The sequence below is a fragment of the Canis aureus genome, chromosome 23, assembly GCF_053574225.1.
Source record: "Canis aureus isolate CA01 chromosome 23, VMU_Caureus_v.1.0, whole genome shotgun sequence".
Lineage (NCBI taxonomy): Eukaryota > Metazoa > Chordata > Mammalia > Carnivora > Canidae > Canis > Canis aureus.
In genome coordinates, this window is record NC_135633.1 from 27,184,650 (window position 1) to 27,210,153 (window position 25,504).

General features: G+C 39.5%; 1 protein-coding gene across 7 annotated transcripts in view; it reads left to right on the forward strand.

Annotated features, from left to right (window-relative positions):
- Positions 1 to 24,704, forward strand: part of MRPL48 (mitochondrial ribosomal protein L48) — a 100,692-nt gene extending 75,988 nt beyond the window's left edge. For all 7 annotated transcript variants that reach the window (XM_077866996.1, XM_077866998.1, XM_077867000.1 and 4 more), the window contains 4 exons: positions 10,420 to 10,589; positions 20,889 to 20,991; positions 23,403 to 23,492; positions 24,401 to 24,704. In XM_077866996.1, coding sequence (XP_077723122.1) covers positions 10,420 to 10,589; positions 20,889 to 20,991; positions 23,403 to 23,492; positions 24,401 to 24,475 — 438 coding nt within the window. In that variant the 3' untranslated portion in view covers positions 24,476 to 24,704. The remainder of the gene's footprint in view (positions 1 to 10,419; positions 10,590 to 20,888; positions 20,992 to 23,402; positions 23,493 to 24,400) is intronic.
- Positions 24,705 to 25,504: the final 800 nt, after the last annotated feature.

Consider the following 25,504-nt stretch of genomic DNA (forward strand, 5'->3'; position numbering starts at 1 on the left):
TGAGAAACACTGGGACTGTAAAAAACATAAAAGAGTTCCCCAGAACTTTTCTGGATACAGAGAGTGATTCCTGTGATGATTACTCAGCCTGTGCCATTAGAGTGCCCTCGTCTCCAGCTCACCAGTCTCATTCTGTCTTGCCCTTTCTGCTGAGTTATAACCGTGGCAGAGTTTCAGAGGGAGTCGTGTTTGATGAATAATAGTAGTGATCCCTTTCCATTTTCACAGTGCTTTCACATCCATTATCTCTGTGCCTCTCAAGCCATGTGCCCTTGGAGCACTGGTGATCCTAGAGCTGGACCTCTTATTAATGTCAATCTTTCACATTTTAGAAAGATAGTAAGTTAATGGATAGACTTTTCTAAATTTCAGGTTTTTCTCCCATCAGTTTTAGTTGATGAAAACAAATATTAACAGAGAGGTTCAGATGTGTTTTCATATTTTTTGAGATGTAGAGAACTCCATTTATATAACATAATCATGTTTTGTGCTAGTAAAGTCATTTTTGTTGTATATGATGAAGGTATACTGATGAATATTTTATGGTGTTTCACAAAGGGAAACATGATTTTGTTAGGCTCTTTGCAACCAGCAAATTTACAAACAATGCCATTTGATTCACCAACTATCCTGTAAGATAGACAGGGTAGAAAAGGAAACTAATTAAGGCCCATAAAGGATTTCTCTATGACATGTGTCTAGTGAATGATGGAACCAGAACTGGAGTTCAGTTCAACTCAACATTTAATGTTGAGAAATAGAGAAATGAATGAAACATAGTACCTTCTTATAGGAATTGAAATGGTAGTTTGTCTGAAATAATAAAGAGGCCCTCTTAGTTAAGGGGCATAAAAGAATCTTATTTTTCTTTCACATAAAAGTATAAGTAGATATTCCAGCTTTTGGCTTTGGCACACTTATACTGCTTCTATCTCTTAGTTTTGAGATGGCTGCTTCCTTTGCAGCCATCATGTCCACATTTCATCAAGCAAGATGGAGAAAGGGAAAATACTATGCATAAGCTCTTATCTCACCGGCCAGAATTTAGTCACATATCCATACTTACTGGCAAGATTGCGTGGGAAATGTGATTTTAATTATAAATGGTCATATACCCAGTTAAACTGCAGCAGGTTTTTTTTTTTTTTTACTTTGATTTCTTGAATGATTCTTTCATGAATAAAGTTTTCCATCCATAGTTGTGTTTCAGCAGTTATATTATTAAAGGAAAAAGGGGGAATAGATAATGAGGTAACTGGCAGGCTCTGCCCACTTTCCTGGAAAGGAAAGATGGAGGTTAAGAGAAATGTTTTTGAATTAGGAGGATCTGAATTAAAGATTCAGCTCTGATGATTTCTGGTTGTGCGACCTTGGGTACCTTCCTTAACTTTTCCAAGCCACAATTTCCTTGTCTTAATATAGGAATTATATTTCCCACTGTTACTGTGAGAAGTAAATTAAATAAGAAAATTTTAAGAACTTAGCACAGTGCCTGAAACATAGAGCCCATAGGTGGTGATGATGATGATGATGATAGCATTAGTTTGTTTTTTCATAATTACATAGCATTCTATTTTCCTTCCTCAAAACATGCATAACCTTATAATTACTTGTTCTGTATAGGCCTTTCTTGATAGATTGTAAACATTAGTGAGCAGAGACAATGGCTGTCTTATTTTTCTCTTATATCCCTAATCCTAATCTTGCTCATCACTAGCAGTCAGTGTTTGTTGAATAAATGCATACATGTGATTGATAGTGGTGTATCTGGGGGAGGGTCTGCTATGGGAACACATGAGTGGTACCTAACTCAGCCTGAGGAATCAGGGAGAGCTTCCTGGAGAAGCATGAGTTGAATCTTAAAAATAAATAGAAGTTGCTTATATTAAGCATGTGGGGTGAACAGTCAAAGGCTCTGCAAGGAAGGAAACCTTCTGGGTAGAGGTAGAGAGACATTGACCCTGGAGATGCAATTGGGGAACTTCTAGTAGTTTTTTTAATCCTAGAGTTTAAAGTGGGTACTAAGGGTTGAGGGACCATGAAACCTGAAAAGTAGGCAGGTTTAGATCAACCCTTTTTAAAAGATACCATTTATTAAGTAACTACTATATACCCTTAAGTATCTCTGCTTACACTGCCCTTTCAACTATATCCACTTGAGGTGGTTGCTCTTGAGATTGCCTTGGGGAGTGTCAACACAGGGTACCTTGTGTTGAATTTGCCTTTGGAAGTGAGCTGCTCTTTATGATTAAATTGAGATTTGATCTCTTTTCCTGTCACTGAACTGTAATTCCTTGAGGGCTAGAACTATTTCTTTGGTATCTTTCATCAGCACTTTGCACACAGCAGGTGCTTAATAAGTATTTCATGAATGCCACTAAGATACCAGGAGCATGATTACCTCCAATTTATAGTACTACTAATGTCCTATTTGTGTATATTACTAAACCTTTTTTTTTTAACTCAACCTTTTTAAAAGATACCATTTATTGTGGCACTTGGGTGGCTCAGTTGGTTAAGCATCTGCCTTCAGCTTGGGTCATGATCCTGGGGTCCTGGGATCAAGTCCTGAGCCCTGAGTCCAGCTCTCTGCTCAGCTTCTTCTCCTTCTCCCTCTTCCCCTCCCCCATGTTTGTGCTCTCTACCGCCCTCTCTGTTGCTCTCTCACTCTTCAAATAAATAAATAAAAATCTTTAAAAAAAAATAAAGACACACCATTTATTGAGTGACTGCTATATACCAGATGCCATAACTACTGTGTGCCAGGCTTTAAAAGCACCTTTCCATTTTTTGGTATTATAGTACACTTATCACAGTAAGCACTGAGTAATGTACAGAATTGTTGAACCACTATATTGTACACCTGAAACTAATAAAATGCTGTATGTTAACTATACTGGAATTGAAATAAAAAACTTAATAAAAAAGAAATTAAAAAAATAAAAGCATTATTCCATTTTATAGTAATATAAATAGTATATTTTATTTAATCCTCAGATATCCTAGTTATTAAAGACCCCGTTCGAGGACCCTAAGACTCCGAGAGATTAAATGACGTGCCTAAATGGCTAGTAATTTCCAGAACCAACATTTGAACCAAGAATGGTCAGAATCTATCTGATGTCTATGCTACTTCCACTTCATAGAAATTCACTATTTCAAGCTTCACAAGAACCTTAGGTGTTACAGGCAAAGAAACTGACACATAGAGAGGTCTTTCAATGTCATTTAGTGACTAAGCAGACAGGCTTTAAGTCCAGCTTTTCTTTGGCTTCCATCTAAGTACAGTGCTTTTTGTGCAGTACCAGGCTGTGCCTCTTGGTCATCCCAGTCAGGGTCAGGCCTTCTGTCTGGTGATGTCTCTTGACAGTGTGCCACATTGAATTATAAACATAGTCACTTGATTTCTGTGTGCTTTATAATAAGTTCATTATGGACTGATCAGAGTACCATCACCAAATCTGAATTTTAAAATTTTCATCACCAGAATTTCTGGAAGCGGAATATGCTGCAGGCATATCTGCTTTTTCACTTGAGGATTAGGATAATACTGTTCCTCCCCAATTTTCCCACCCTGGAGGATACCACCTATAGTGATAGGCAGACACAAGCACTTCCGCAGAATCTAGAGGAGAGAGAGCACCTGGGCTTGGGGCTGCAGACCCAGTTTCCAGCCATGGCTACACATAAAGTGGTTACATTTCCCATTTCCTTACTATTGTGACCATAAATAAGTCATTTCCCCCTTCTAGGTCTCAACTTTCCCAGTGGGTAAAATTAGGAGGGAAAGAAGGAGAGACTATATTATCTCTGGGACCCCTTGCAGATATAGTAGCCTGTCATTCTAATGTGACTCCTTTTTCTGCTTTTTTCCCAGCAAAATTTCCCAGTAACCCTGGGCAAGTATTGTGCTTTCAGAGGGCCTCAGTTTTCTCTCTGTAAAATAGGGATTATAATATGGATGTTTCTTTACAAAAATGGTTTAGTAATTTATTTCATGGCTTATTTGGGGGGTCATAATGCAATTCTTTTTTTCTTTTAATTTTATTTATTTATTCATGAGAGACACACACAGAGAGAGAGAGAGAGAGAGAGAGGGAGAGGCAGGCTCCATGAAGGGAGCCTGATGTGGGACTCGATCCCGGGACTCTGGGATCATGCTCTGAGCCAAAGGCAGGCACCCAACTCCTGAGCCACCCAGGCGTCCCATCATAGTAGTAATTCTACAGGGATCTAAGAATGGCTACCCTGGGCCATCATACACTGAATCCAGGTCAGTCATAGGAGTGCCAGGGTTTGATGGTAGACAGTAGTCCATCATCCCTGCCACATTTCTCCTAGCTTTCCTACCTGACTCTCTCCATGTGCAGTCAGGGTGGCTTTCCATGAACACAGCTTTAGTCATGTACATGCTTTGCACAGATATCTTTAATAAGTCCCCTGGATGGTTAGAAGGGCACAAACTCAGGCAGTAGGGATAGAAAAGAGGGGATGCATAAGAGAAGATTGTATAGGTAAAATTATAGGAACTGGTGACTGATACTATATGCAGGCAAGCTCTTGCTGGCTATGATATGCCCTGGCTCAGAACTGAAATATAATGTTAAAATGGGCTCTTGATAATGTGGATAGGTCCAAGCATATCTAGGCCAACACAGAAAAGCAAGTGAGATGCCAAGAGGGATACTGGAATCAGCCTTTTTTGTTTTGTTTTGTTCCCCTAAAGCAACACCTTTGAAGAGCCCTGGCATTTTCCCTAGTTATAAAAGCCTCCTAAAGGCTTTAGAGAAGCTCCTCCCCTCTCTGCTGGAAAATTTTAGCGGTTCCCCGTCGCATTCCAGCATTCCAACCTTAGCATTCTCTGACTGCAGTGCTGAATGTCTTGATGAGAAGTCGGGATTGCTGCACTTGGCCACGAGTGTGGTAGGCTCTGAAAAAGAGAGCCAGGTCCCTGATCTTTGATGGTTGGTCTCCAAAGGTTGGCTTCTCACTCAGCAAAGTCTAAGACCCTGCAGTGGCCACCACTGTTAAGAATTTTAGCAATGAGAAACCATAAGAGACTATATACATAATAAAGGAGTGAGAAAGATCTTCATCATAAAGATAAGAAATCCAGAAACTATAAAGGCTATAAAAAGTTTAACAGTGCGCAGGCTGCAATGGAAAAATCCCTGCTTTGGGGGTTAGAAAGTCTAGGTTTTAGTTCCTAGGATCTGTCTTGTCTGGCTGTGTTGCTCTGGGGAAGATGTTTAATCTCTCTGGGCTTCTTATTCTTCCCCTGCAAAGATGAAGAACTGGGACGAAATAATCTCTAAATGCTGTCCAGTTCTAAAATTCTAAAATTGTGATTCATTGAATGTTTTCTCTTTGCCAGGCCTTGTGTTAGACAGGAGCATAAGATGGAAAATAGTAATAAAAGTTAATATAGGGGATCCCTGGGTGGCTCAGCAGTTTGGCGCCTGCCTTTGGCCCATGGCGCGACCCTGGAGTCCCGGGATCGAGTCCCGCGTCGGGCTCCAGGCATGGAGCCTGCTTCTCCCTCTGCCTGTGTCTCTGCCTCTCTCTCACTTTCTCTATCATAAATAAATAAATAAAATCTTTAAAAATAAATAAATAAAAGTTAATATATAATATATATAATTATGAACATAAAATTATGAACATAAGAATGAAAATAGCAATAAATAATAATATATATAATTATGTGACATGGATTGTAATAACCACTTTACATAGTGTTTTGTTCAGTTCTCAGAACATCCCTGTGAGATCAGGTCTGTCATAGGTATTACCGGTTTTATGAAAGGACCGTTTCTTGGCCCTCCTCCTCCTCCCCTAAATTGGGCCTCTGCTATCTTAGACTGACCTAAAGAGCAGTGATGGGAGAGAACCATTTTAGGTGCTCTGCCAGGAACAGTTCTGCTGTGGCAGCCACTTAGGCTGTTGGCTGTTAGATAAGGGTGATTTAGGACATGTAAATAGAGATAGGTTTTTTGCCCTTTTTCTTTTTTTTTTTAAGATTTTATTTATTTATTCATGAGAGGCATGTTTATTCATGAGAGACAGAGAGAGAGAAGCAGAGACACAGGCAGCAGAGACACAGGCAGAGGGAGAAGCAGGCCCCCCACAGGGAACCCGATGTGGGGGGACCCGATTCCCGGACTGGGATCACACCCTGAGCCGAAGGCAGATGCCCAGCCGCTGATACACCCAGGCGTCCCTGCCCTTTTTCTTAAAAAAACTATTTCTACCATATAGCAAGACTTATTATAAATCTCCAGTACGTAGGATATGTGGTATTGGCTCAAGGATAGGCAAACAGCCCGAAGGAACAGAATAAAGAGTACAGAAACTGATCCTCATATCTTTGGGTACTTATATGGCAAAGGTGACACTACCATGCAATGGTACTAATGGTACTAAGTCAACTGGACTGGATGATCATGTGAAAAAAATTATTCTTAACTCCTATTTCACACCATACACAAACACCACTTAAAAATAGATTGTAGGGCAGCCTGGGTGGCTCAGCGGTTTAGCACAGTCTTCAGCCCAGGGCGTAATCCTGGAGACCTGGGATCAAGAAACAGAGCCTGTTTCTCCCTCTGCCTGTGTCTGTGTGTGTGTGTGTGTCTCTCTCTCATGAATAAATAAATAAAATCTTTTAAAAAAATAAATAAATAAAAATAGATTGTAGATCTAAATGTAAATGCTTAAAATAATCACACTACTAGAAAATAACATATGAGAGTATCTTCATGATCTTAAGATAGAGATTTCTTAAGTGGGACACAGAAATCACTGTAACTGTAAATGAATGAGTAAATTGAATTACATTAAAAAAAAAGAGCTTCTGCTCCTCAGGATGCACCATGAAAAAGTGAAGAGGGAAGCTACGGGGAGGGAGAAGATACTTGCAGCACGTTTATTTAACAAAGGATCAAATCTAGAGTATAGAAAGAATGTCTACAAATCAATAAGAGAAAGGCAGACAACCCAATCTAAAAAATGAGCAAAATACTTGAATAGGCAGGTTACAAAAGAGAGTATCCAAATGGAAAGGTGCTTAGGCTCAATAGACGTAAAGGAACCACAAGTTAAAACCCAAATTCATTATCACATACCAGCCAGAATGGCTAAAACAAACCAGAAAACCTGACTCTAAGTTTTGTGTTGGCAAGGATATAGAACAATTAGAACTCTCATTAATTCTGATGGGAGACTAAATTGGAAATATCTTTGTAAAACTGTTTTAGAGTATTTATTAAAGACGAATATGCATACTCTCTAAGTCAGTAGTAGTTCAGGCTTTAGGTATATCCCCAACAGAAATGCATACATGTGTTCACTGAAAGATACATACAAGAACATAAGTAGTACTATTATTCATTATGGTCCCACACTGGAAACAACCCAGATTTCCATCAACTGTAAAAAAAGATTTAAAAAAAGATAAATAGGGATGCCTGGGTGGCTCAGCGGTTTAGCGCCTGCCTTCGGCCCAGGGCATGATCCTGGAGTCCCATATAGAGCTCCCTGCATGGAGTCTGCTTCTCCCTCTGCCTGTGTCTCTGCCTCTCTCTCTCTCTCTCTCTCTCTCTCTCTCTCTGTGTCTCTCATGAATAAATAAATAAAATCTTTAAAAAAAATATTGTTGCATATTCATATAATAGACTACTAGAGCAATGAGAAGGAAAGAACTGTTGTTTCAGCTACTACATGATGAATCTTACAAATATAATGAACGAAAGAAGCCAGATATAAAAGAGAACATAGCGTATCATTCCATTTTCATGAATTTTAAAAACAGGCAAATGGTTTTAGAAATAAGAATAGTGGGCAGCCTGGGTGGCTCAGTGGTTTAGTGTGGCCTTCATCCCAGGGCATTATCCTGGAGACCGGGTATCGAGTCCCACATCAGGCTCCCTGTGTGGAGCCTGCTTCTCCCTCTGCCTGTGTCTCTGCCTCTCTCTCTGTCTCTCTTTCTCTCTCTCTCTGTCTCTCATGATTGAGTTAAAAAAAAAAAAAAGAAAGAAAGAAAAGAATAGTGGTCGGGAGGCAGGAGCTTTTGGGGTGCTGGTAGTGGTCTATTTGTTATCAGGATACTGATTATACATGTATTTTCACTTTGTGAAGTATTTTCACGTTTTGAAAATTCATTGAGCTGTGCTATTTATGCATTTTTTTCAGTACGAATACTGTATTCCAATAAAATTTTTACTAAAAAATTTTTTAAAACCATAGTAGATTTTTGGGGCACCTGGCTTGTTCAGTTAGTAGAGTTTGTGATCTTTGAGCTCGGGGTTGTAAGTTTGAGCCCCATGTTGGCTGTAGAGATATTTAAAAATAAAATCTTAAAAAAAATAGTAGAGGGGCGCCTGGATGGCTCAGTCATTTAAGCATCTGACTCTTGGTTTTACCTCAGGTCATGATCTCATGGGTTGTGGAATCAACCCCACGTCAGGCTCTGTGCTCACTGGGGAGTCCTCTTGAAGATTCTCTCCTCTGCCCCTCCCCCCACTCACATCACTCTCTCTCTCTCAAATGAATAAGTAAATCTTAAAAAAATAGAGACACCTGGGTAACTTAGTCGGTTAAGCATCTACTTTCAGCTTAGGTCATGATCCCAGGGTCCTGGGATCGTGCCCTGCTCAGTGGAGAGCCTGCCTCTCCTTCTCCTTCTGCTTCTCCCCCCAGGCCCACTCTCTCTCAAATAAATACATAAATAAAATCTTTACAAAGTAAATAAAAAATAAAGATAAAATTCAAGAAAGTAATTTTATGATTCTAGTTATGAACTGACAAAAGATTTACATTATTAAAAATTGTTTAAATACAGAGGGGAAATAGTTAAAAAGTCTCCTTCCCACTTATATGCCTGAGCTATCCAGTTCTCTCATAAGCAGCCAGTGATATTAGTATTTTTGTGCATCCTTCCAGACATAGTTTTTGAATATGCAAGCAAATAAATATGTCTATAATTATACACACAGACTTTTTTTTATATGTATGGCAGTATTTTTTTTTAATATTTTTTTTTAATTTTTATTTATTTATGATAGTCACAGAGAGAGAGAGAGAGGCAGAGACACAGGCAGAGGGAGAAGCAGGCTCCATGCGCCGGGAGCCCGACGTGGGATTCGATCCCGGGTCTCCAGGATCGCGCCCTGGGCCAAAGGCAGGCGCCAAACCGCTGCGCCACCCAGGGATCCCTGTATGGCAGTATTTTGAACATGTTATTCTACAGTTTGCTTTTATCACTTATTTTAAAGACCTTTCCATATAGTAGTACATAAAGAAATGCCTTATTCCTTCTTACAGCTGCATAATGTACTATTGTATGGATGTTCCATGATATATTTAACAGGTCCCTCCTCTAGATGGGATTTAGGTTAGATTATTTCCAGTTGAGAAACTTTCTTGATCCTGATCTGTGTTGGGTTAAATATCTACTTTCCCAGGCCTCATTTTACCTTTTTACTGCAGCCTGCACAGATTGATACATAGTGAAGTAATACAAAAGGGTAAAGTACAGATAATTTGTCTATCTCTCAATTCTTTCTTTCTTTCTTTTTTTTTTTTTTAAGATTTCTTTATTTGAGAGAAAGAGAGAGAGAGAGTGCAAGTACATGTGCATGTGAACATGTGTTCAGGGAGTGGGTTGGGAGGAGAGGCAGAGGGAGAAGGGAAAGAAACCCAAGCAGAGTGTGCTGAGCATGGAGTCCAATGCAGGGCTTGATCTAATGATCCTGAGATCAGGACCTGAGCCAAAATCGAGAGTTGGATGCTTAACTGACTGTGCCACCCAAGCGCCCCATCTACCTCTCAATTCTTAAAAGGAAGACTAAATGATGCAGAATTTCAAAGCTAGGAGAGCTGGAAGAGATCTAATGCTGAGTTTCCTTGCAATTCATTTAAGATTCTGATGAAAGCTAACAATTCTTTAAGAAAAATATACACTAAAAAAAAAAAAGAAAGAAAAATATACACTTATAAAACTTTATGTATAAATTTTGAGGTTGATAGACCACTTGAAATTCCTCAATGGGTTCTAGATTAAGAATCTGTTATCTAGTATAACCCCAATAATTTGAAAATTGGGGAGCTGAGGACCAGAGATGGGAGGTGGTGAGTCTCATAATAAGTTAATTGTAGAAGATAGTCACTTGTATTCGTATTAAAGTAATGCCAGCAATAGTCCCTCTCCTTTCATGGGCTGATATCACAGCCCAGACTGGCAAGGGAAGCCAACCATTTCTTCCTTGGGGAACTTCAGTTTGAAGGTAAGGTAACCTAAGAGAGAAAAATGGTAAACAAACTTATTTGAAAGATTGATTTCTTTGATATCAAGATGAGATGATTAGAATTTTTTGTATAATACTTTGATTTATTTTCTTTTTCCTTTTGTTTTCTGTTCAGCCCAAGAAGAAGAAGGGAAAAGTAGAAGTGAGACCCATTAATTTGGGGACAGATTATGAATATGGAGTTTTAAACATTCACCTGACTGCATACGACATGGCCCTAGCAGAAAGTTATGCCCAATATGTTCACCACCTCTGCAACCATCTATCCATTAAAGTTGAGGAAAGGTATGAAGGATGCCTTTGCATGGGATGTTCTTGGTTTGAGTAGCATGCTCTGCTTTATTGTTATTGTTAAATGAGGTTTTGAGACATAATTTACATTTAGTAAAATTCACCCTTTTTAGGCATATAGTTTACCACAATCAGAATATAAAACAATTCCATTAACCCCAAAATGCCCCTAGTGCCCAGGTGTAGTCATATCCCTGGCAACCAACAATTAATATTCTGTCCCATTGTTTCAAGTCTCCAGAATTTCATGTAAATGGAATCATACAGTATGTAGGCTTTTGTCTCTGGCCTCTTTCACTCAGCATAATGTGTTTAAGATTCTTCCTTATATTTTATTGCTGAGTAGTGTTCTATTATATGGTGGACCTTAATTGGCTTATCCATTCACCAGTTGATGTACATATGTATTGCTTCTTTTTATTGGTGATTTTGACTAAAGCTCCATAAGCATTTTTATGTATGTTTTTGTGGGGCAGATATCTTTTCTCCTGGATAGCTACCTAAGCCTGGGATTTGGGGGTTATATGATGACTGTATATTTAACTTTATAAAAAACTGATATCTGTTTTCCAAAGTGGCTGCACCATTTTGTTTTCCCACCAACAATGTATGATGATTACAGTAATTCCTTTTCCTGGTCAGCACTTGGTACTGTCAACTTTTTCCTAATGCTATTCTAATAAATATATAGTGGTATCTCGGAGTTTTTAATTTTCATTTCTCTAGTAAATAATGATTTTGAACATCTTTTCATATGCTTGTTTGCCTTCTGTATATCTGCTTTGATGACATGTCCAAATCTTTTGTCCATTTTTAAAATTGGGTTGTTTGTTTTCTTATTATTGAATTATGAAAATTCTGTATCTATTTTTGGATACCAGTTTTTTTTTCAGTGTGTGTTTTGCAAATATTTTCTCCCTGCCTATGACTTACCTTGTCATCTTCTTAGCTGAGTCCTTTGGAGGGCAGACTTTTTTTAAGTTGATGTTCAGTTTATTAATTTTTTCTTTTATCATTCATGCATTAAGTGTCATATCTAAGAAAAATATTCTCCTGTGTTTTCTTCTAGAAGTTCTATAGTTTTAAGTTTCACATTTAGGTCCATTATCTATTTTTAGGGGTTTTTTTTGGGGGGGGGAATGGTATGAGATACGGGTCAAAATTCTTTTTTTTTCATATAAATATCCAGTTATTCCAGCACCATTTGTTAAAAAGATTTTCTATCTTTATCAACTTATCTTAGCACTTTTTGAAAATCAATTAACCATGTATGTGTGGGTCTATTTCTTAACTCTATTCTGTTATTATTGTGACTTATGTATCTATGCTTATACCAGTACCACACTGTCTTGATTACTGTACCTTGATTACTGAAACTACAACTTTGTTCTTTTTTTATTCATTTTTTTAAAAGATTTTATTTACTTATTTATTTATTTAAATTTTCTTTTTTTTAAGATTTTATTTATTCATGAGAGACACACAGAGAGAGAGAGAGGCAGAGGGAGAAGCAGGCTCCATTCTGGGAGCCTGATGTGGGACTTGATCCCAGGTCTCCAGGATCAGGCCCCGGGCTGAAGGCGGTGCTAAACTGCTGAGCCGCCCGGGCTGCCCTCATTTGGTTTTCTTTTCTTTTCTTTTCTTTTTTTTTTTTTTTTAAGGTTTTTAATCTATTTATTCATGATAGACATAGAGAGAGAGAGAGGCAGAGACACAGGCAGAGGGAGAAGCAGGCTCCATGGTAGGAGCCTGACGCGGGACCCAATCCCCGGACTCCAGGATCGTGCCCTGGGCCAAAGACAGGTGCCAAACCGCTGAGCCACCCAGGGATCCCCTCATTTGGTTTTCTATATAAATTTTAGAATTAGTTGATTTCTACATAAAGGAATCTGATGGAATTTTATTGGGATTATGTTGAATCTGTGAGTCAATTTAAATAGAATTGACATCAATTTGATTCCCTGATCTATTAACAAGGTATATCTCCCCATTTTTTTAAGGGTTTCTTTATCTGCTCTGCTTTTCATTTAATCTTTGGATTTGATGGAAAACTGTAGGGAAGGAGAACTAACATTTACTGGCTGCCTACTCCAGGCCAGGCACTTTATATATCTTATCTCAGTGTTTCAGAAAGTGTGGGATGCCCTGTAGTTTGCTTTAAATAACATTAAATCACATGGTGAGAAATTTCTTCCCTTTTTAACTCTCATTCAACCTAATTATGTCAAGGAGAAATTCTTTGTGTGATTCTAGTATGTCCTGAATGCTACTCCAGCACTTCCTAATTTTCATAGCAGGGAAGAGACCTCAGACTCCGAGTCTTTGGCTAGCATAATATCTAGCTAGAATTTTACATTATTTTGTTTTCTTTCCGTTGTACTTTTTTTTTTCTTTTAAGTGATTTCTAGGCCCAATGTGGGGCTTGAACTCATGACCCTGAGATGAAGAGTTGTGTTCTACCGACTGAACCATCCAGACACCCCTTTTATTTCTTAAAACAAATCTCTATTGATGGCAGCTGAAACTAGTCTTCCATTTACAATAGTGATATAAAGACAGACTTATTGAGATATAATTTACATTCAGTAAAATTCACCCTTTCAGTGGACAATTTCTATGAGTTTTGACAAATGCACACAGTAAATACCATTATAATCAAGATATAGAACATTTACACTATCTCAAGAAGTTCCATCCTGCCTTTGTAGTTAATCCCTCCCCTTACTCCCAGTCCCTCACAACTACTGGTCTGTTTTCCTTTTAGTTTTGCCTTTTCCAGAATGTGATATAAGTGAAATTATACAGTATTTTTTCTTTTGAGTCTGGCTTCTTCCACTAAGGATAATGTATTTGAGACTCATCTCTGTTTTTGCCTGTATCAAATAGTTTGTTCCTTCTTGTTGCTGATTATCATTTCATTGAATGGATGTATGTTTGTTTATCTATTCAATGAATTGAAGGACATTTGTGTTATTTCCAGTTTTTGGCAGTTATAAACAAAGCCACTATAAACATATACAGGTTTTTGTGAGAACATAAGTTTTCATTTCTCTGTGTGATTGCTGGGTCGAATGGTAAGTACAGTGGATTATTTTTTAAGATTTTATTTATTTATCCATGAGAGACACAGAGAGAGAAGCAGAGACATAGGCAGAAGGAGAAGCAAACTGCCTATGGGGAGCCTGATGCAGGACTCTGATCCTAGGACCATGGGATCATGACCTGAGCCAAAGGCAGATGCTCAGCCACTGAACCACCCAGGTGCCCTGATTTTTTTTTTATTAAAAGATTTTATTTATTCATAGAGACAGAGAGAGAGGGACAGAGACACAGGCAGAGGGAGAAGCAGGCTCCATGCAGAGAGCCCGATGCGGGACTCGATCCCGGGTCTCCAGGATCACACCCCAGGCTGAAGGCGGTGCTAAATCGCTGCACCATTGGGGCTGCCCTGATTTTTAAATTTATAAGAATCTGCCTACCAAACTGTCTACCAAAGTGGGTATACCATTTTCTTTCTCATCAGCAACATGAATCCCAGTTGCTCTACAAAAAGTTTATTCATTCATTCATTCATTCATTCATTCATTTATAAGATTTTATTTATTTATTCATGAGAGACAAAGAGAGAGAGGCAGAGACATAGGCAGAAGGAGAAGCAGGCTCCCTGTGGAGAGCTTGATGCGGCACTTGATCCCAGGACCCTGGGATCCCAACCTGAGCCAAAGGCAGACGCTCAACCACTGAGCCACCCAGGTACCCCCCAAAAGCTTATTTTTTAAACTAACTTTTTAAGTGAATTGATTTAAAGAAAAATATTTAATTAATAATCATTTGTGTGGTTTACCATTGTGGCAAGGTAAAACATGGCACAATATGTGGATATGGCAAAAGTTATACTTTCTTACTCATTAGATAGTAGTATATTTCCATTACAGATGAGGAAACCAAGGCTTAGAAAGCCCAAAGAAAAAAAAAAAAAAAGAAAGCCCAAAGAACCAATAAGTGGCCTAGATTTAACCCATTTCTGGCTGACTCCAGGGATCTTATTTTAAGTCCTTAAGTTAAATTTGAACTTTTAAGCCTTTGTAACTTAGTGTAACTGTGCTAAACATGCTGTCTAGGAGACTGGATAATAAGCTGTGACTTTAGCTCTCACAGCTGATAGTACTTCAATTGTTTTAGGACTAAAGATGTGCTTTATCTTTTTCTGATGCCCCAGAGAGTTGGTTGCTCTTTCAGCACTTGACACACATTTCTATCATGTCACTTAGTGCTCTGGGCTGTAATAATCTATTCATATGTCAGCTCCCCTCCCCCCCCACACTGACTAGTGGGAACTGTGTTCTTTATTATGTCTTTAGCATCTAACACAGACCTGCCATATGGGGGACATTAAGCCATTGTTGAAAGAATGACAGGTTCTTGAATATGACTGCACAATCCAGTTGTGTGGTATACCTGGTATACATTTCCTAAAGTTTAATTAATGATAGTGCTTTTAATTAAAATTAATTTAAAAACTACTGATCGAGCCTTTTCCTCCTATGTGGTAGATATTGTACTAGATAGACATTCTGACTGGAGGAGACTAAGGAGAATGTCTCTGATTTCAGGGAGTGTGTGTGTGTGTGTGTGTATAGCATGTGGAAGGTGGTAAGTGAAAGTGCAATGTCAGTTCAAGGAGGATGAATAGCATAATAATTTAAAGCCGTGCCACTCAAAGTGGCCACTCTGCAAAGACATCTGAAGCTTATGCCAAAATGTACATTAGTGCTTTGCTTCCTTAAGAAAGTCTCACTATTGGAAACAAAAATGTCTGCTGAATTAAATAACATGTTTAGTGACTGTTGTATGCTTCTTATCTTGTCATGTACTGATAACAAGCAGTTTGTTCACCAGCAACTTGTCTATGGACCATACTTTGAGTAGCAAATGGTTATGAATACAGGCTCTGCAATACAACTGCCTGTGTTCAAATTCTGGTTCTACCAGCTAGTGGCAGCGTGACCTTGGTAAATTCTGAACCTCAGTTTTCCTCATCTATTTAATGGGAATGATAATTTTCTTATTCCTTTAAGTTCTGAACATTGAATAATATATTATATGATAGCACCTAGCAGAGAGACTGGAACATTGCAAATGCCCTATAAATAATCTTGTTATTAATAATTAATGAGGGTTTTTTGTTTTGTTTTGTTTTGTTTTTTAGCTAGCAAGAATTAGGGGTAGTGTTTGTGGTGGCAAAGAGGCATTAAATGTCATTTACAGAACATTATCATATCTACAGTAGGTCAGCTCCTGGAATAATGCTTTAAATTTTCAGAAGGACTTCTTAAAAGGTGCTATTTTTAAAACCTAGCTGTGGAAAGTTCCGGCTTCATTTGAGTAAAGGCAGGAAGGCAGCAGCATTTGTTGAGCACCTACTATCAGCCAACCACTCTGGCTTTTTGTATAATGTTGCTTAATTCAATAAGCACCTTGCACATATTCATGAGTCAAAACATTGACTCTGTAGCCAGACTGCCTGGGTTTTACTCTTGTTCTGCAGCATTCTTATTTTGTGGCATTGGCAGTTTATTTAAATTCTGTATCTTGGTTTCCTTGTCTATAAACTGGAGTTACTAAAAGTTCCTGCCTGAAAAGGCTATAGTGAAAATTAAGGAAGATAATATATTAAAGTGTTTATAACTGTTCCCAGCAACAATTGGCTGCTATTATTATTAGTAATTATTATTAATATAGTAGAAGCTTGCCTATGATCATACATTTAATAAATGGCAAGGTCTGGATTTGAACCCACTATTTTCAAATTCTTAATTCTTCATAATTTGTTCTCCACACAGCTTTCAGTGTTTCCATTTCTAGAATGGAAATATGAGCATGTTACTATCATGCTTAATATCCTTCCATGGCTTCCTATTCCTTTAGGATCATTATTAAAGTTCCTCCCATGGCTTGCTAGGTGCTCTATGGATTGGGTTTGCTTCTCTTGCCTTAACTCAGATTTCCCTTTCCCTCTTCCTCTCCCTCCAGTTAACATGGGTTTGGTTTTTATCCCTTTCCACCTCAGGACCTGTGCATATTCTTGCTCTCTAAAAGTTAGAATACTCTTTCTCCTTTACCTAACCCCTACTTTTTTTCTTATACTTCGTATTGGATGAGGTTCCTTTCTTCAGAGAACCTCATTAAATTAGATCTTTATGTTATATATTTAGGAGAAGTAAAGATTATATAACTTCCTTTTCATTGCACTCATTCCTTGTCCTTATAATTATGTGACTATATTGGTCTTCCTTCTTAGACTCAAAGGTGTATAAGGCAAGAACTGTTTCTATGGTCTTTAACAGTCTAACCCTAAGACCTTGCCCAGTACCTGACACATAGTAAGTACTGAATAAATATTCACTGACTTGGATTGAGTTCCAATAGTCATAGACATGATTCCTAGAACAGTGGAATTAATGATGTTCTGCTTTTTGCCTCTTTTCTGCTCTTTGCTCCAAATAGCACAGAACATAAAGAAATGTTCACTTTCAGCAACTCACTTCTCTGCATTGATTGAGGTTTTCAGACCATCGTATTGTCAGGCATTATCACTGCCCAGCTTTTCAGAGATGAAATGATTTTCTTTTCTTCTGATTTTCATTTCATCATGATCCATTTTTTCCTCTGGGAGTGGCAGGGTAGGGCTCTGACCTTGAGATGAAATTGGGCAGGGGAGCAGTGTGCTGGCTTTTTTGTTCTATAAATGGTGTGTACTGCTGCAGCTGCAACTCACCTAGGAGAGAGGAAGAAGCCTATCCTACAGGTCTCAATTTGCCTGCCTTCCTTGCTGATCAGCTGCCTGGAGATGGAAATCTTACTCATCTGGGATCAGCTTCCAAGCCTGAAGCTGTTCTAGCCCCTGTGCTTTGTGGAGAGTAAAAGCATCATTCAGCATCACTCTCTGTAAGGCTACTCTTTCCTTTTTTTTCCCCCCTTTTTCTTGAAGTCCACTTACATTGTTTAAAATGGAGGAGTAGGGGTGCCTGGGTAGCTCAGTCAGTTAAGTGCCCCATTCTTGATTTTGGCTCAGGTCGTGGTCTGGGTTATGAGATGGAGCCCTGCATGGTCGGGCTCCAAGCTCAGCAGAGAGTTGGCCTGAGACTCACTCTCTCTCTAACTCTTTCTCTCCACCTCTCCGCTGCTTGGGCATGCCTGCTCTGTCTCTTTCTCTCTCTAAAAAAATAAATCAATGAATCTTTTAAAATGATAAAATGGAGGTATAATTTATATTTAGTAAAGTCCAGATTCTAAGTTCCCTAGCACCCCAGGAAGTTCCCTTGTGTCCCATCCCAGGGAGTACTCCCTGAAGGTAGCATTGTCATTTTATTATTATTATTATTATTATTATTATTATTATTATTATTATTTTAAATTCGTGTCAGAGAGGCAGAGACCCAGGCAGAGGGAGAATCAGGATCCCTGCAGGGAGCCTGATGTGGGACTCCATCCCAGAACTCCAGGGTCATGCCCTGAGTCAAAGGCAGATGCTCAACCACTGAGCCACCCAGGCGTCCCCTATTTTGTCATTTTAGATTGACTTTTAGCATTAGGTTATTTCATTTCTTCCCTTCTGTTTTTCCTGTCTGATCATCCAAGTAATGTTTATTGCAGAAAATTTATAAAATACAGAAAAGTGTAGACACAAAAGAAAAATTACCTATATTCTTAACTAATCAAAAATCTATTCTACCTTAAAATGACCAGGGCTCCCAGTATTTCCTTATCAAACTATGTCTAGCTTTTCTGTTCTCTTTGAGGGCCTCTCATGCCTCCTTGCTTTTGTAGAAAATTGCTTCACTTTTTGGAATGGCCTGCAGACAAACACCTAATGTTTATTCTTAACATCTTGATAAAATGCTATCTCACCTCTAAAGCCTTCCTTGAGCCCCTCTTCTCTCTCTTGTCCCTGTAATATTCAGTACATGCCTATTATTGCTTTTTGTCTTACTGTAGTGAAGATGTCTGTCTTTCCAAAACACTCTAAGCAAGCTCCTTTAAAGCATAGGCTGCATATTCCCCACCAGCATGCCTAGGACAGAATAGGCTTTCAGTAAATGCTGAATGAATGAATGAATGAATCAATCAATCAATCAATCAATGAACTCTTGCTAAAGTAAGTGTGGAAGATTAAAATGCATGTTCAGTGGCAGGAATGGACAACTCCCACTTTAGTCAGGTGATCTTATCTACAGAATGTCAAGAAGGAAAAAGAGCATTTCAGAGTGCTTTTCACTTTCCTGAAAGCTTTATTTTTTTTTCCTGAAAGCTTTATATACTTACTTTTATTTGATCTTTCCTGACAAGTCTATGAATGTGTCCTTATTTTTTTTTTATGTAGGGAAGTTATTGCCAAATTTGTTTTTTTTTTTTTTTTTTTTAATTTTTATTTATTTATGATAGTCACAGAGAGAGAGAGAGGCAGAGACACAGGCAGAGGGAGAAGCAGGCTCCATGCACCGGGAACCCGATGTGGGATTCGATCCCGGGTCTCCGGGATCGCGCCCTGGGCCAAAGGCAGGCGCCAAACCGCTGCGCCACCCAGGGATCCCTATTGCCAAATTTGAATTGGAAGAGGAGATTAGAAATTGTACTGGAAAGTAAGAAGGAATGTTAATTTAGGGAGGTTACCTGGAAGAGTTTGTAATACTTAGCATTTACTGTTTACAAGAGCAAAGGAAGGGCGCCTGGGTGGCTCATTTGGTTAAGTTTCTGCCATTGGCTCAGGTCACGATCTCAGGGTCCTGGGATCAAGCCCCACATTGCATTGGGCTCCCTGCTCAGCAGGGGGCCTATTTCTCCCTCTCCGTTGCTCCTCCTGCTTGTGCTCTATCAAATAAATAGATGAAATCTTAAAAAAAAAAAAAAAAAAGGAACTGGCAGTTATAGGCATATTATGCCAAGCAAATTACTTATGTAATCTCATTTAATCATTGCAACAACCCTATGAACTAGCTATTATTATCCTTATTATACCCATTTTGTAGCTGAAGAATCTGAGACTCAAAAGCTGAATTAATTTGGTAAGAAGTAGTAGAGTCAACACTTAAATCCAGGACTGACTGGATTTTCTAATCCATTTTCTTCTTTTTTTTTTTTCTAATCCATTTTCCATTATTCATTTCATAGAGGGCCATGCCCCTTGCTATCAATTGATGAAGTTTTGTGTAACATGAAAATTCAGGAATTTTAATAACTGTTGTTATTATCCCATTTATCTTCATTTTGATGAACTTTTTGATAAGACGAACACAACACTAATACCATATTTCTGTGTAGCCATTGGTCCAATCTCATCACCATGCCTGATCTCCACATGTCTACTGATATAGACCTAGATTGTAATCCCGTTTATTCTGGAAGAAACTAAGGCCCAGAGAGACAGGTAATTTACCTTCGTAAAAATCGCTAATAAGCTGTAGGGCTAAGATCTGACCCCAAATCCAGTGTTTTCACTGCAGCATGTAGATCTGCTGAAGCTTATCATAGCAAGCATAGTCTATACAACAATATTTCTCAAGCCAGGGACTTTTAACAATGTCTGGAGATAACTTTATTTATTTATTTGAGAGAGAGACAGAGCACAAACAGGGGGAGGGAGAAGCAGCCTCCCCACTGAGTGTAGAGCCTAAGGCAGAGCCACTGATCCCAGCACCCTGAGATCATGACCTGAGCTGAAGTCAGACACTTAAGCAACTGAGCCACACAGGCACCCTTGGAGATAATTTTTATTGTTACCACTTCAGAGGGTAGTACTGGCATCTTGTGGGTAGAGATTAGGGATACATAGGCCAGTCCCCCACAACAAAGAATTATTTGGTCTAAAATGTTAATAGTGCTGAGGTTGAGAAATCTTACTCTTTGAAAACAGTTAGGTTTCATGCCTCATTTCTCCAGAAGAGGTGAACTACCCAAGGTTAGCCTCAGAGGTGATGACATTGATTCTTTTGGAATTGGCTTTTCTTTAGGAGCAGCAAATAGTTATTAATCACCAGGTTTATGCAATGTCGTGTCAGGCAAGAACTAGGGATGCAGAAAGGCATTAGACATGGTCTGTCCCTTCAGGGAGTTTAGAAGCTTCTGGAGGAGGCTTAGGAGGATCTGGTTACTTCCCCCTGGCTGCAGATGAACAGCCCTAGATTCCAGGAGCTACTGCATTGCAGCAGGGGCTTTACTCAGGGACTACCCTGATTGGAGTGGTGCTGCTGACTTCAATGAGCCCTGTTCATGGCCAACTCTTCCTTCCCACAGTTATGCAATGCCCACCAAAACCATGGAAGTGTTGCGGCTGCAGGACCAAGGTAACAAAATGCTCCTGGACTCAGTTCTTACCACTCATGAACGAGTGGTTCAGGTAGGCACTATGGGAGAAACTTTGAAACATATTTGCCTTTCCTGGTTCTTCTGCCCATTTTTTTTTTTTCTGTTTCTACAATGTCCTCGTCTTCCTCTTGGCTGCTCCTTGAATGATGATGTTCTTTAGGGTTATTTATTTATTTATAAATATTTTATCTATTTATTCATGAGAGACACACAGAGAGAGAGGCAGAGACATAGAGGGAGGAGCAGGACTCCCATTGCAGGGAGCCCAATGCAGGACTTGATCTCCGGACCTGGGGATCCAGGGGCAGACACTCAAGCACTGAGCCACCCAGGTGTCCTTTCTTTAGGGTTTAGTTCTGATCCCTCCATTTCTCCTTATGTAATACCTACCCTCCGTGCAATCTCATTCATTTTCCTGGCCTCAGTGACCATCGTTATATACTGATAACCCCCTGATATACATCTCCAGTCCTGATCTTTTTGGTTGAGCTTCAAACCTAGTATCCACTTGTTTAATGGACTTCTCCACTGGGATATTCCACAGGTGTCCTATACTCAGCATATAAAACTAATTGTAGAGGAACTGACATTTTTCTTTTTCTGTAATCCTCCCCACCTTTGAGCTAATGTTTAACTCTTCTTTGTCCTCTGATATCCATTTATTTACCAAATTCTATAGCTTCACCCCTTGCCTTACCCTCTTACCAGTGTGATCATGACATTTTCCTGCCGAGAGCAAAACCCCTCAGTGTCTTTAAATCTAGACATGATTTCTGTTGTTCTACTGCAGAGACAAACATAGAACCACACTACCATGAGGGTACCCAGGGTTATTAAAAATTCATACTTACTATCACCCCTTTTTATAACATCTTTATTGATGTTTTATTCATATACAATTTACCCTTTTATTTTTTATTGTTTTTTAAAATTTTTATTTATTTATAATAGTCACACACACAGAGAGAGAGGCAGAGACATAGGCAGAGGGAGAAGCAGGCCCCATGCACCGGGAGCCCGACGTGGGACTCGATCCCGGGTCTCCAGGATCGCGCCCTGGGCCAAAGGCAGGCGCCAAACCGCTGCGCCACCCAGGGATCCCACAATTTACCCTTTTAAAGTGTACAGTTAAGTGGGTTTTAATATATTCAGTTATGCAATCATTACCACAATCAATTTTTGAACAATTTAATCGCCCCAAAAAGAAACTACCCGTTTATAGTCACTCCTCTTTCACCATCACTCTAGCTCCTGACAACCACTAATTATTTCTGCCTCTATGGTTTTACCTCTTTGAGACATTTCACTTAAATGTAATTGTACCATATATGGCCTTTTATGTCTGGCTTCTTTCACTGAGCATGTTTTCGGGGTTTATCCATGTTGTAGCAGGTGTCAGTGTTTCATTCCTTTTTATTGCCAAATAATATTCTAATGTATGGATGTCACCCCCTCTTGATCCACTCAAGAAGTTTATCAGCAAGATAATGAAAGGAATGTTAAGGTAGTAACACCTTAAATCTGTGCTAACAAAGAAAATAATTAGATATTTGGGCTCCTGGATGGCTCAGTCAGTTAAGTGTCCAGCTCTTGATCTCAGCTCAGGTCCTGATCTTGGGTTGTGAGTTCAAGCCCTTTACCTGGCTCCACACTGGATGTGGAGCCTACTTTGTCTTTTGTTTGTTTGTTTGTTTGTTTTTAGGGTTTTATTTATTTGGGATGCCTGGGTGGCTCAGTGGTTGAGCATCTGCCTTCAGCTCAGGGCGTGATCCCGGGATCCAGGGATTGAGTTCTGCATCAGGCTCCCAGTGGGGAGCATGCTTCTCCCTCTGCCAATGTCTCTGCCTCTCTCTGTGTCTCTCATGAATAAATAAAATCTTAAAAAAAGAGAGATTTTATTTATTTGAGGAGGGTCTGAGTGGTTTAGTTGGTTACACGTCTGCCTTCTGCTCAAGTCATGATCCTGGGGTGTGGGATTGAGCCCCACATCAGGCTCCCTGCTCAGCAGGGGACCTCTTCTCTGTCTGCCACTTCCCCTGCTGTGCACATGCATGTGTGCTCTCTCGCTCTCAAATAAATGAAATCTTATTTAAAAAGATTTCATTTATTTGAGAGCAAGAGAAAAAGAGAGAGAGAATGAGTGGGAGAGGGGCAGAGGGAGAGGCAGGGCTCCATCATACCTGGAATCATGACCTGAACCAAAGGCAGATGCTTAACAGGTTGAGCCACCCAGGTGCCACTGGGTGTGGAGTCTACTTAAAAACACCTTGAATGTTGCAAGAGAAATCCTGTAGAGGCTGAGCTCTGAAACCAGCTCTGCGTGTTAACCCTGTACCCATGGGCCCTGTAGCTCTGCTGAAGCTGATACCGAGCCCATGCCAGGTCTGCCCAATCACCTGACTTTCAGTACCCTCTCTTAGAGTATCTTCTTTCCTTTTGCAGATCAGTGGTTTGAGTGCTACATTTGCAGAGATTTTCTTGGAAATAATCCAAAGCAATCTTCCTGAAGGAGTCAGATTGTCAGTGAAGGAGGTAGGTGCTAGTTTGAGAAGAGGCCCCCTGGTGGCCCACTTGTGCTCAAAATATGGATAAGAGCATCTGGCTTTAGAAACAAGACAAAAATGTGGATAATAAACAGGAAAGGTATGCAGACTGGTATTATCGTGATCATTTTCCTAACTCTTCCAGTGCATCCGGGCTGATGCTTTATGGACCACAGGAGCTGAACTCTATCACAATATCCTGATGTTAGGAGTGAGCACGTAATTGGGTATAGAAAGAACATGATTTAAAATTACATACAGTATAATTAATGAAAGCACAAATAGGGAAATGTACTTTAAGGAATTTCCTGGATCTTCAAGGCCTGACTATAGCCTGACTGAGAAAAGTATGCCAATCAGAAGGAAGTTTGGCATGGAAAACTTGGAAAACATTAGGAACCTCAGCATAAATAGGTAAAGCCTTATTGTGACAGATCTACCAGGTTACTTTAGACTGATACCATTTGCTACATCCAGTTCTTCTTGTTGTGACTCCATGCTTGTTAATCCTCTTCTTATTATTTGGGTTTCACATATTCTGTATACAGGAGAAAATGTGCTGGTCATGATGACTTAAATATTCCAGTCCCTATGTCTATTATTTCCGATTGTAGATGGAAAATGTGGGCATTCTAAATGCTTCTAATGAGATACTTATAACATTTGACATTAGTTTTTTATAGTTGGTTTTCTCTCACCAGACCCTAAGTTCATTTAAGATGGAGGAGGTCTGATTCAGAATCCTAATACAAGTCGGTAAATAGTATATGCTAAATAAGTTAGTTGAATCTGAATCATTCTCTACAGAGCTGGCTGATGGATTTTTTTTTAATGTTGCCTATTTTTGAATAACTGAGAGCTCTGTAGTAATTCATATTTTCTTTTTCTTCTCCCCAGCACACTGAAGAAGACTTCAAGGGAAGATTCAAAGCTCGGCCAGAACTGGAAGAACTGTTGGCCAAGTTGAACTAGCTCATTGCAGACCCTTTCATGTCAGGACTGGTGATGTTGAGTGCCAAGGGGAAGATCTTCCTGGGTGGTCAAAGTTAAGCAGAAGACACTAACCTTTAGATATCATAACTACCCATCCCCATTAGCCAAGAATGCTTCCTTTCTTGTATGGAGGAGTGCTTGCCGATTGTCACCACTTTCCTTTGAGCTAACCGAAGACATCCTTCATCTAATAAAAATCTGTAGCTGATGGGTATGTGTGTGTATGTTAGAAGTCAGTCTACCCTGCTGATTTTTATTTTATTTTTTATTATTTTAAGATTTCATTTTTAAGAAATCCCTACGCCCAATGTGGGGCTTTATTTTTTTAAAGATTTTATTTATTTATTCATGAGAGACACAGAGAGAGAGGCAGAGACACAGGCAGAGGGAGAAGCAGGCTCCATGCAAGGAGCCCGACGTGGGACCCGATCCCAGGTCTCCAGGATCACGCCCTGGGCCGAAGACAGGCACCAAACCGCTGAGCCACCCAGGGATCCCCCTAATGTGGGGCTTTAACTCACAACCCCGAGATCAGGAGTCATATGCTCTACCAACTGAGTCAGTCAGGTGCCCCTGTGGAGTATCTTTAATGGATTATATTTTCTCTTTAGCACAGAAGCATGTTTCTCTTCAGTATTTCTCCAGTTAGAGTGATCTCATTCTTTTTTTTTTTTTAATTTTTTATTTATTTATGATAGTCACAGAGAGAGACACAGGCAGAGGGAGAAGCAGGCTCCATGCACCAGGAGCCCGACATGGGATTCGATCCCGGGTCTCCAGGATCGCGCCCTGGGCCAAAGGCAGGCGCCAAACCGCTGTGCCACCCAGGGATCCCTGATCTCATTCTTTAAAGCAATCTGGCATTGAGTCTTTTAGTGAAACAGAGGATCCCATAAGTAAACTCCTTATGGGTAGAAGGCATAGGGATGGAGATTTTGGCTTTGTATATGAAAGGGACTCTCCAGAAAGAATCATGGTCTGTCTGTAGTGAAAAAATATTATTTTGTG